General features: G+C 44.0%; 1 protein-coding gene across 3 annotated transcripts in view; it reads right to left on the bottom strand.

Annotated features, from left to right (window-relative positions):
* Window positions 1-7,509: 7,509 nt before the first annotated feature.
* Window positions 7,510-12,702, bottom strand: part of EIF2S2 (eukaryotic translation initiation factor 2, subunit 2 beta, 38kDa) — a 22,930-nt gene continuing 17,737 nt past the window's right edge. For 2 of the 3 annotated variants that reach the window (XM_011959471.1, XM_011959480.1), the window contains exons 7-9: window positions 11,720-11,776; window positions 8,601-8,686; window positions 7,510-7,992 (exon numbers count right to left, since the gene is read on the bottom strand). In XM_011959471.1, the coding sequence (XP_011814861.1) occupies window positions 7,817-7,992; window positions 8,601-8,686; window positions 11,720-11,776 (319 nt within the window). In that variant the 3' untranslated portion in view covers window positions 7,510-7,816. The remainder of the gene's footprint in view (window positions 7,993-8,600; window positions 8,687-11,719; window positions 11,777-12,702) is intronic. The other variant, XM_011959488.1, reaches the window with a different exon arrangement.

Genomic DNA, 12,702 nt, shown 5'->3' with positions numbered 1-12,702 from the left:
TCATGGCTGAGTTCCAAAAGCCACAAGAGAACATAAGCCCAGTGTCAGGTGCTTTTGAGGATCTTGCTATGTCGTATCTTTAAGGTTCCATTGGCCAAAGTCACATGGCTAAGCCCAAATTCTTCTTAACAGGAGGAGCTTCAAAATATGGCCATATTTTAAAAATCTACCTCAGGTCTCAATTCACTTGCCGGCTCAGAACTTTTAGTAGTGGCTGCCTGGAGTGCCTTTTGAGGATCTGCAGCAATTTTTAGACTGTTTGGAAATACTGATGTGATAGGTTGGCAGTGTCTCTTATGGGCATGGAATTCAGTTGTGGGCACGTGAGTGTCAGGTATTTGCCAGCCCTGGCCAGGTTGACCCATAAGGTCATAACCTGCCCCATAGGATGTTATATGCAGTGGGCCTGTCTGACAAGACCACAGAAATACAGAAGGCAGAACAGGGCAAAAGATTCTGAGCCAGGCATCCTTGGTTTTCATCCCAACCAGATCATAGATTCATTGAGGTTTTAGGCAAATCAAAATCCCTCCACCAGTAGCCAGACTCTTCATAATAAACTTCATCCATAACTGTAAACCATTTCCTGAAAACTTGCCGTCAAAAAGCACATTTTATACTTATTTAATCTCTATAACCACCCTCAGTAGATGTAGTAAGGACTTTTGGTTACAAGTTACAGAAACTGAATTCAGTCCTGCTTTAGTGGAAGTTTATTGGCTCACAAATTGTAAAGTCCATGGATAGATCTTCAGACATGGGGACTTGGGTTCAAAAGCTGCCATCAAGAGTCTGGTTAGCCAGGCATGGTGACACGTGTCTGTAGTCCCCGCTACTTGGGGGACTACAGTGGGAGGATCATTTGCACCTAGGAGGTTAATGCTGCAGTGAGCCATGATTCTGCCACTGCACTCCAGCCTGGATGACAAAGCGAGACCCTATCTCAAGGAAAAAAAGTCTGGTTTTCAGGCAGGTTCCAAGTAGTGGTAGAGAATGGCCATAGGGCCTGTGAGGGTAGAGGGACGGAGAAGAGAATTCCCAAAAGGAGGACAAGCCTTGGTTAACAAAAACAGCAGGAGTCCACTGTGTGGTTATGACTATTCTATAGATTTTGTAGATGAGATTTAAAAGCATGGCCCCAAGTAAAGGTGGCATCTCTATCCTTCTATCCTCGTCTTTATCTAAACTCTGATCGATCTATAGCATATGATGGTGGTGGTGCTCTGCCAGTCTCCCAGTCTGGGACTTAAGCACTAGCAGCTTCCACTTACCATCTCTTGGGACCCAACCACCGTGCTGTGAAGCAGCCCAGGCCACACAGAGAGGCCACGTGTACATGTTCAGCTGACAGCAGTATCAAATGTCAGACATGAGTGAGAAAGGCTTCAAGATGACTCCTCCAGCCCAGCCACTGTCTGAGGACAAAGTAAGTACTGCCTCAATGATCCCATTCAAAGTCCAGCATGACAAGAGATAATAAAATGTTGTTTGCAGATGCTAACATTCAGAGTGGTTTGTTATATCAGTAACCAGGACACAGGCCCAGAGGTTCAGTAGTTTGCTGTGCTGCTCATAGGACTAGGTTAAGAGTATAGATTTTGTTGCCGGGCGCGGTGGCTCACGCCTGTAATCCCAGCACTTTGGGAGGCCAAGGCGGGCGAATCACGAGGTCAGGAGATCGAGACCATCCTGGCTAACACGGTGAAACCCTGTCTCTACTAAAAATACAAAAAAATTAGCCAGGCGTGGTGGCGGGCACCTGTAGTCCCAGCTACTTTGGAGGCTGAGGCAGGAGAATGGCGAGAACCCGGGAGGCGGAGTTTGCAGTGAGCTGAGATCACGTCACTGCACTCCAACCTGGGTGACAGAGCAAGACTCTGTAAAAAAAAAAAAAAGTGTATATATATATATATATTTTTTTTTTTGGACAGAGTTCCTAACCAAATTATTTGTTGTGTGACCATAGGCAAATCATTAGCCTCTCTGAGCCTCATCTTTCTCATCTAAAAACCAAAAGACCACATCCTATTACGAAAATAAATGAGAACGTTTACCACCACCTAATCCAATGCAGATTCAGGTGATTTTCCCTGGAACAAAGTAACAGACCATAATTTCCTCTTTTTTTTCCTCTACTTATTCATACCCACCTTGTTCCAAAACATTTCAGCCATCTTACAAGGAGAAAATGAATAAAATATAAAAATGAGGTAAAGGAAGATAATGGCAAGAAGGCATTTTTTTGATGTTCCAGCATCTTTTGAGTTACTATAGTCAAGAGTGGTGTGTCGGTTGGTCACTAAGCCTCATAGGGCAACCCAGCTGGCCCTCTGCACTTGAGTGAATGGACACCTCCCTGCCAGCTGACGTGTGGGCTCCTGGCATGCACACATCCCCTCACTGCACCTCCCGCGGGAGCCCAGATGACCTGTCCTTCTACAGAGGTGCAGTAGCTGGGTCCTCTTTGGACAAGTGCATGGGTTTGGCTCTTCCGGGTGCACGGAACAGAAACGGGCAGGATTACCCATTATCCCTGACCTGCACCTTTTTTCTTCCCCGTCCTCTAGTCTCTAACAGTTAAGCCCCCTCATCCCTCAAACTCCACCTTCAGCGTTTCCATCTTCCTGACCATGCAGTGAAGCTGCTTAAGGCCCGAGACTGTCTCATTCATCCTTGCCCGTAAGTCTTTTACACGTGTATTTGTGACGTGGTCAACTATTTATGAAACATACAATAAAGTATTTATCTTTGTGTTAATTTTTTTGAGACAGGGTCTTGTTCTGCTGCCCAGTCTGGAGTGCAGTGGGCTCAAAGCAATCCTACCACCTCAGTCTCCCAAAGCAGCTGGGATCACAGGCGTGTGCCACCACACGCAGCTAATTTTAAAACTATTTGTAGAGATGGGGGTTTCCCTTTGTTGCCCAGGCTGCTCACGAACTCCTGGGCTCAAGCGATCCTCCTGCCGCAGCCTCCCACGGTGCTAGAATTACAGGCGTAAGCTGCCACACTCAGCTACCTTTGTGTTCTTAATTGTATTCCACCTCCACAGCAGCATTAGGCTCTACAGAAAGATATGTGTGCATATATACATATATGTAGCATTTACTCGTGTCCTTAGAAGTTCTGTACACACATTACATTATTTATCCCTCACAATTGGGAAATCGAAATTTAAGGTTGAGTAATTTGCCCAAGATCATGTCACTTGAAGGAGGTAGAGGCAGGATGCAAACCTTCCCTGACCCTGTCAGAGTAAACAACTCTGAAATTCCTCTCTTGGTTTTTGTGACAACAGTCTTTCCTGGCTCTCCTCTGAGCACTCCTGTTTCCCTTGCTGACTGTTTTTCCTTGTGCCTGCATCTCTCTACCCTCTTTTCTGTGTACACGCTCCCTGGATGACTTCATCCATGGCTTCAGACTCCACTCATGGCTCCATGATCTTCACCTCTAATTGATTTTCCCCCCAAGAACACCAGGGGAGTAGGTACAGATGCCCATCTAATAACTGTACTTCGATGTCCACAAGGACCTTTCCAGCCCCACCTGCCTGTGTCAGCCTCCTCCACTGGTCCGTTTTTCCCTCTGTTAATTTTTCCCTGGTACCTTAGGTCCTTTCTGTGCCTTACTTGGACTTTTGCAGTAACCTCTAACTAGTCTCCCGGCTGCTCTTCCTACTCGGCTATCCCCTTTATCACCATCCCATTGAGTGAGATCCACACCCCTTAGCATGACAGAGAAGACATCCGAGATATGATTGACCCCTTCTTCTCAACATCTCCCCTCCCGCAGTCTGCCTTTTCGTCTCAAGCCACATGGAATAAGTTGTGGAAAGACCTGTGCTGTCTGGCTTGTGCCTTTACACATGCTGTTGTCTCAACCTCGAATGCTGTCTGTCTTCCCCCACTGGCTAACCCTCCTTATCCTTTATAACAGCTCAGAAGTTGCCTGCTCAAAAACACCTTCCTGGCCTGAATTAGAACGGCCCTCCCACGTGCTGCTTCCATCACAGATCTTACCATCTATTATTATACACACACACACACACACACACACACACACACACACAAGATGTGTGCATTTTGAGATGGGAGTCTCACCCAGGTTGGAGTGCAGTGGCACAATCTTGGCTCACTGCAACCTTTGTCTCCCAGGCTCAAGCAATCCTCCCACCTCAGCCTCCTGAGTAGCTGAGACACTAGAAGTGTGCCACCACGCCTGGCTAATTTTTTTGTATATTTGGTATAGATGGGGTTTCACCATGTTGCCCAGGCTGGTCTTGAACTCCTGAGCTCAGACAATCCTGATCCTGAAATTCCATCCTGGAAATTCAGCCCAATAAAAGGAAAATAGTTCTAAGTGCCAGGCAGGCCTGGGTTAAACATACTATCTTACCATTACCTCTTTAAAGTGGACATTTTCCCACTTTGTAGCTGAGAATATAGGATGATGATAATCAGTGGCATTGGGAGACTGCCACTGTGGACTGTTCAAAGCCCATGCTCAGCATTATCAAGAATTAGCAAGCACTTGCCTTTAGGATACTGACTTAACAAACTATGGCATAATATGGATAGACTCTTACGTGTCTTTTAAAATTAAGAAGCCTGTAATGTGGAAAAATGGTCTTGATACTAAAAAGTTATATGGTGATAGGATTATGGGAATTTAACATTTTAAATTATAATCTCCCTACCTCACCTGCTACAAAGTGCAGCTTCTAAGAACACATTGCAAAATTTAATGTTCTGTTCAATTGTGAAGCCTCAGTATTGTCAGAGCAAAGATATGGAAGGGGGAGTCCAGGTGCAGAGCTGGGACCTCACATACCACAGCAGCACTTCTTCCAGACTGTCTGGCCCAGCATGTTTTCTGCAGAACCTGTCCTGTGTTCGTCAGGTGAGGGGAGAGGTATGCAAAATTCTGCATATTTTTTACTCCCTTGAAAGAAACTAATTCAAATACGTATCACCTACAACTTTCTAGGCATTGCCTGCTCTCAGTATGAATGAGTGAACAAAATAAAAGTGTCTGTGCTCAACACTTAACATTATGGTGTGCTGGAGAAACCATCTTTATAGTGGGCAGGGACCCAAGGAAGTGTGGGAGTGAGCCAAGTAGACACCTCGGGAAAAGCTTTTCAGACTTTCTCTAGGTGGGAGTGGGGGGCATGCAAACAAGGTTTTCTAAAAACTAGAGCTACAACTGCATGTTTTCTACATGCTGATGAAAATGCACAGCACTGGCCAGGTATGGTGGCTCACGCCTACAATCCCAGCACTTTGGGGGGCCAAGGTGGGCCGATCGCTTGAGGTCAGGAGTTTGAGACCAGTCCAGCCAACAATGGTGAAACCCCATCTCCATTAAAAACAAAAATTAGCTGGCGAGGTGGCAGGTGCCTGTAATCCCAGCTACTCAGGAGGCTGAGGCAGGAGAATCGCTTGAACCCAGGAGGCGGAGATTGCAGTGACCTGAGATCTTGCCACTGCACTCCAACCTGGGTGACAGCGAGATTCCATCTCAAAAAACAGCAACAAAAGAAAATGCACATCACCACATTAAAGACTTGTCAGGCAGTTATGAAACCCACTTACTCTGACTTTTTTTCTTTGAGACGGAGACTGGCTTTGTCGCCCAGGGTGGAGTGCAGTGGCACGATCTCGCCTCACTGCAACCTCCACCTCCTGGGTTCAAGCAATTGTCCCACCTCAGCCTCCAGAGTAGCGGGATTATAGGCCACCATGCCCAGCTAGTTTTTGTGTTTTGGTTTCTTTTTAGTAGAGATGCAGCTTCACGTGTTGGCCAGGCTGGTCATGAACTCCTGACCTTGTGATCCACCCACCTCGGCCTCGCCACCACGCCCAGCCTACTCTGACTTTTCTTTACCATAGAACCCCCCTCTTCCTTTGTATAATTAGGAACAGCCCTCAACATTGTTTCCTAAGACACTTTGGAAATGATGGTCTGGTTCCCTTCCAAAACTAGAAAGTGGCTCTTGATCAGCAGCTCTTGATTGCCTTTGTCTTGTCACCACAGTGCAAGGTTCGTTTAGCTGAACTGTTTTGTGAGAGACAGTGGAAACAGAAGAGGTTAGTGCTGCTGTGTCTGAATAACATTTAGGGGCAACCCATTACTTTTCATGCGCTTTCAATCCAGTTCAGTCAGTTATCGCAACTGGACTAACGGGCTGCATCAGTCCTGAGAATCTGCTTCAAGAATGAAGTTAAAAACGGGTTGAAATCACCAATCTATTTGTCAACCTGTCACCAAACTGAAGAGTATCATTCCTTCCCCTAAGGGGTCCCACTAAATAAATAAACCAAACACACATACATACACAAAAGCAACAGAGTGCTAATTACATAAGAGGCACCGATCCTTGCTTTATTCATGTAGAAATATCCAACATTGGGAATCGTGTGGGTGTAGATACAAAAAAAGGAAAATGGGGACATAAACAGCAGTTGGGTTCATTGTGGCAGTGGCAGTTCAGCCAGTGTGTGGGTTGAGGGAAAGCACCCTCTATTGCTTTACCCACCACCCTCCACTGTTTTAGCCAAGGTATTTGACAACACTTGGCCTATACTTTAAAATTAAGAGTCACAGTGATTAAAAACAACATGGTCAAGACATTTGGGTCTGAGTGACTGCTCCTGGCCTGCTTAGTACGAAGTCTGGCAACAAGAAAGCGAGGAGCAACGTGTATGCCCTTATCCTCAGCAAGTGAGAACAAGGCCGATCACAGCACAGACACAGAAGATGGCCTTCTCCCATGTGCCAGCGGAGAATCCCCTTCCAGCAAATCCTCAGGAAGCAGAGCACCACACAAGCAGCATTTCTTGGTTTCTCATGGTCATATTCAAAAGCAACTTTTAAATCAGAAAATAGAAAAGCATTTGTGGTGGGTCTTTTTCAAACCCAGAACACAAGTTGGCTAGGAAAACAGAAAGCTTCCTCTAGCATCCCTGTTTGGACTCCTCTTGGAGGAGTTTTACGTTGCTTCCTCACCAACAGAGATGCTCAACTAGGATCTTTCTTAATGTGCCAGTTACAAGACACAGTTACAGGCTATGTTTCTAAGACCTCTTAGTGGTCAACGAGGAAGGAGGGTACCTAGCACCTTGTATTCCTTCATGTGGTAATAGCTGGGGGAGGACTTGGCGGTGAGGTAGTAGCAACCATCCTCACATAGGGAAAAGAATTCAAATCTATGGAGTCATTCCCTGGACACTGACAACAGGCAGTCCTCTCAAGTCTCAAGGTCCCACCACACACGTGTGGGAGGCCGTGTCTGCTTTAACTATGTATCTCAAGAGAAGCAGAGAAGAAGAGAAATGGCTGCCCAGATGAAGTGCCTGTCGTTTTCAGAAACTGGAAGTGCCTGTCCAGCTTCTCAGGACAAGGACACAGAGACTGTCAGAGCCCAGGCCCACACAGTTTTCTATGGTTGGTTTTTTGCTGATTTCACCAAGCACAACTTTTACAGAAAAGAAAACTGAAGGAAAAACCAAATTGAAAGAATCACTGTTTGTTATAATAACTTTAATTTATGTTGCATTTTACAGAAGTCTATGAACGATTTTAAAAAAGCACCTCCTTACCCCATATCACGTTTCTCTGACAGGTGTTAAAAGTAGGCAATGAGTATTCAACAGCTTGAACATCAGCGTCTTGCAAGGACTTCAGACCAACCAACCACTCGCCAAAAATCTTGGCAGCTTTTTAATCTTGTTTTTAATAGAATGGTATATCCACTCTGATGGCAAACCTGTCCAGCCACATCTCCACAACACGCTTTGCAAAATCAGTGATTAGCAAATTAGTTAGCTTTGGCACGGAGCTGTGCTCGCTTGCCCGTGACAGCCTGGAAGCCGGTTTTGATGCTGGCAACAGAACATCTAGAATGACAAGTTTCGCACTGTAGGAAATAGAGTCGTGTGTCCTTCTGTAGGATTGTGTCCGGTGATCGGCATGTGTGACAAGTGACATATTCCTCTGCAAATAAAGCAACACACAGAGTTACCTTGTGGCCACAGTGAGGTAGAGAAGTTTCTGCCTTCTTAAATATATCTCCTACAAAGAACTCCGTAAGCCCAGGCTGAGAATTTACCTGAGCACCCAGACCAGGGAAGCTCAGCTATCCGAGGGGTAAGAAAACACAAGCTGTCTGCTGTGGCGTTTCCGGCACTAAACGGGCTGATACTCAATGCCCCAGGATACAGGGAAGCCTGCCAGCTTGCTTATTCTTGTTTCTGTCTACAGGAGAACCACTCAGACGTGTTAGCAGACATGCCAATTTTAAATAACTAGGAACAAAAGGGGGCCAAGGCCAGGCCTGAATCACAGGCAGGTTTCTCTGACTTGGCCTTTAGCCCTACAATCAACCAGCAGCTTCAATCAGCTGGGCTTTCTTTAAAAATCCAAATCCTTCCCTATACCCCTAGTTAGTAGTCAAGAACCACCTCCCTTTCACTATCATTTTGTCTCTGATCTTTTTAAGGCCAGCTTTTCCCAGCTCACTGCAATCAAATGGATCTTCCTACAACACTGCAGCCTGATGAGAACATTTCAGGGTGATCTAATGAAATTAATTACACACTTACTGATATATCTTCTCAAGACATTTTCTATCTGTTTCTGTTGGAATCTTCCTTTGATTACAAGTTGGTTATTACCATCTATAGAACCACTATGAAAGAAAACAAAAATATCTCTATCATTATTGTTTTTTTCTAAAGGAACCAAATTCCAGCACCTTTAAACTTAATGAATTTAATATATATTCAGTAGCATAGGATAAACTCTAGTACTGGTGCTATACTACTTAGTTTCCCAAAATTTATTTATTTATTTATGACACAGGGGTCTCACTGTCACCCAGACTTGAGTGCAGTGGCGCAATCATGGCTCACTGCACCTTCAATCTCCCAAGCTGAAGCAATCCTAGCCTGCCAAGAAGCTAGGATACAGGCACTCCCCACTGTGAACTGCTAATTTTTTTTTTTTTTTTGGTAGAGATGGAGGAGTCTCCCTATGTTGCCCAGGCTGGTCTCGAACTACTGGACTCAAGTGATCCTCCCACTATGGCCTCCCAAAGTGCTTGGGATTAAAGGCGTAAACCACCACGCCCAGCCTCAAAATTTATTTTTAATTAAAGTTTGTGTCTAATGATGTGCCCATACTAACATCAAATCCAATTAAATCTCCAGTGATAACAATCAGATTTATAATTGATTTTAAGTCTAAAACAAACTGATTCCTTCATTGTGTGTGAAGTCCATCCAACAAAAGAAAAAAAACTTTTACAAATCATACCATGTACAAAGTAAGGGAAAGGAGAGAGCTAGAAATACAAAAACATGAAAGGGGCTACATTTGTTTTTTAAAATCCTAAGCACCAAATATTTTGATTCAGTCATGGTTAAAAGTACAGTTGATGCAAATATATACTAAAATTGATTGTGGTAGCAGTTATACATATTAATTTTAACATGTGATATTAAAAACCACTAGAGCCAGGCGTGGTGGCTCACACCTGCAATCCCAGCACTTTGGGAGGCTGAGGCGAGTTGATCACCTGAGGTCAGGAGTTCGAAACCAGCCTGACCAATATGGTGAAAACCCATCTCTACTACAAATACAAAAAAATTAGCCAGGTGTAGTGGTGTGTGCCTATAGTCCCAGCTACTGGGGAGGCTGAGACAGGAGAATTGCTTGAACTTGGGTTGCAGTGAGCCACTGCACTCCAGCCTGGGCAACAGAGCACAACTCCATCTCAAAAACAAAAAAAACAAGCGAAAAAAAACCATTGGATTGTATATTTTATTTTTATATTTTTTTTTGGCAGGGGGTGGGGAGGGTGTCCAGGGGTGGAGGTTTAATAGGCAAAAGAGAATAGCTCGCTCGCTCTTACAAAAGAGACAGATGTCCAAGTGGAACTCCCCTGGATTATATACTTTAAATTTGTAAGCTGTTATTTCAATAAAGCTGTTTCAAGAAAAAAAAAAGGATAGTTGAATCACAATCCAGAAACTGTCAATGGTACTTAATGATAAACTGTTTGACAGGAAACTGTTGACAGGCACTTTTGAGAAAGGAAAGCTCTAGGCTAGGTATCATTCATTCAAAATTATAAATCATAAAGTGAAACAACAAAATTCAGTCAGGCAGGGTTAAATTTCCTCCTCCACAGATTGGAACCCTTAATCTCCAGGCTACAGTGATTCCAATGCTTAATGTAGAAATTTATTTTCATTCACTGTCAAAAGAAATGGAATTTTCTCAAAAACCCATTTAACCCACTTGACCGTAAGTTTACTGGCCACAACTTGTTATAATAGTTTATCCCACCTCTACAAAACCTCTAGATTATTCTAACAATAGAAAAAAACAACACTAGCTTTTGCTTCTTCATTAGTTTGTGCAAGTTACAAATAAACAACGATGGTAACAAATTTATATTTAAAACATGCTGGGTGCGGTGGCTCACGCCTGTAATCCCAGCACTTTGGGAGGCCGAGACAGGTGGATCACCAGGTCAGGAGATCAAGACCATCCTGGCTAACATGGTGAAACCCCGTCTCTACTAAAAATACAAAAAATTAGCCGGGTGTGGTGGTGGCGGGCACCACTACTCAGGAGGCTGAGGCAGGAGAATGGCGTGAACCCGGGAGGCGGAGCTTGCAGTGAGCAGAGATCACCGCATTCCAGCCTGGGTGACAAAGTGAGACTCCATCTCAAAAAACAAACAAAAAAACACAATTATTCTACAACAGAGTCAATGTATCCACCACGGTCAAGTAAATTATTCCTTAACCCCACACCAAGGGTAGCAAATCCCAACAGTTTAAAGAGAGTAGGAAGCCAGTGAGGCACAGGTGTCAAGCCTGCTAGGTGATCAAGCTGCAGGGAAAGACAGACCTGATTGTATCTATCTTGACTTTGCCACTAACTAAGCTAGCTATGTGACCAACTACAACTTCACTTTACTGAACCTGTTTCTAAACGTGAAGACAGGAATATTACTTTCTACTTCATAGAACTATTGTGAAGATTAATTGAGATGGCACCCAAAAAAGCACTTGGCTCACAAGAGGTGCTCAATATGCATTAGTCATCATTATCATAACCTACTCTACATTACTTATTGTTAAAGGGACATTAGGCTTCCAGATAGTAGTCAAACTCATTGGCATGGGCTCCATGAGATCTTGGCCTTCCTGAATGGGTGGGAATGATGTGCTCAGTGCCTTCAAAAGGTGAGCCCTGAAGACAGGTAAGTACCTATTTTCATCACAGATCCCTGTTTCAATGGTTTCTAAAGTGCCACTCATCAACTTCCTAGCTGTATTTCTTCAATAGCCTGTTACCAATTTAGGAAAAAATAGTCTGACCTTAAAAAAACTGATTCCTCTAAAGATCTAATATTTGCTCCATAAAAAGACTCACGAGTTTCAAATTAGTAACAGGAAAGTCTAAACATGGCAGTTCTGTGGTCCTCTCATTGGTACACCAGCAGGCCTGTTCAGATGTCAACTCTGTGCCCTATTCCTAAGCAGTCAAGCTCTCCCACAGAAACAAAGTGATCTCACTCCTCCACTGGCCTAAAAGTTTCTCTAATAATCAGGTGAACATTTTCTCTAAGTGTGTTACATATCCTTTTCAAGAAAGGTTCTTATGAAATGTCCAGCAATACTGTATGTAAACGTATATAGTTTCTTACCTTGTACCCAATTCAGCCAACAAAAATGCAAGGAGATGTTTGGGCTGACGATGTAATCTAAAAAGAAAATCAAAATATATAAACCTTATCTTTCATGGAAATCTCACCAAAGTTCTAAAAAATCTGTTCATTGTTTTGATCTGTGATTATTTAGCTATTAGGTGAATTTCATTGCATCGTTTATTTAAACTTTGAAATAAAGATAAAGTATATGACACCACTTTTTTTATTGTTGAGATGGGGTCTTGTTGTGTTGCCAAGGCTGGAGTGCAGTGATGATCATATTTCACTGTAACCTCAAACTCCTGAGTTCAAGCCATCCTCCCATCTCAGCCTCCCAAGTAGCTAGGACTACAGGTGTGTGCCACCATGCTGTCTAACTCTTTAGTTTTGTGTAGAGATGGGGTCTCACTACATTGACCAGACTGGTACAGAACTCATGGCTTCAAATGATCCTCCTGTCTCAGCTTCCCAAAGTGCCAGGATTAGAAGTGTGAGCCAAGCCGGATACCACTTGTTTACACTTCAATGCCCATAAGACCATATTACATTTTATGACTACATACATATGAGTAAGTGTCTAGAAACAAGGATGGAAAACATATAACAATAAACACCAACTTTAAAGAATAACAACTTCCTCTGGGAAGGAAAAAGGGGCCAGGAAAACATACAAAGGTGGCCTTAATTATAACTCTAAAACCACCTTTTTTTCTTTTGTTTTTGAGACTATCGTAAAATAGCATAAAACTTTCTTTTTAAAGAGGTAGGCCGGGCGCAGTGGCCAGCACTTTGGGAGGCCGAGGCGGGTGGATCGCGAGGTCAGGAGATCGAGACCATCCTGGCGAACACGGTGAAACCCCGTCTCTGCTAAAAAATACAAAAAACTAGCCGGGCGAGGTGGCGGCGCCTGTAGTCCCAGCTACTCGGGAGGCTGAGGCAGGAGAATGGTGTAAACCCGGGAGGCGGAGCTTGCAGTGAGC

This window comes from Colobus angolensis, unplaced genomic scaffold (assembly GCF_000951035.1).
Source record: "Colobus angolensis palliatus isolate OR3802 unplaced genomic scaffold, Cang.pa_1.0 Scaffold114, whole genome shotgun sequence".
Taxonomy (NCBI): Eukaryota; Metazoa; Chordata; class Mammalia; order Primates; family Cercopithecidae; genus Colobus; species Colobus angolensis.
Note: the sequence above shows the minus strand (reverse complement) of the source record. Positions and strands in the feature narration are given on the sequence as shown.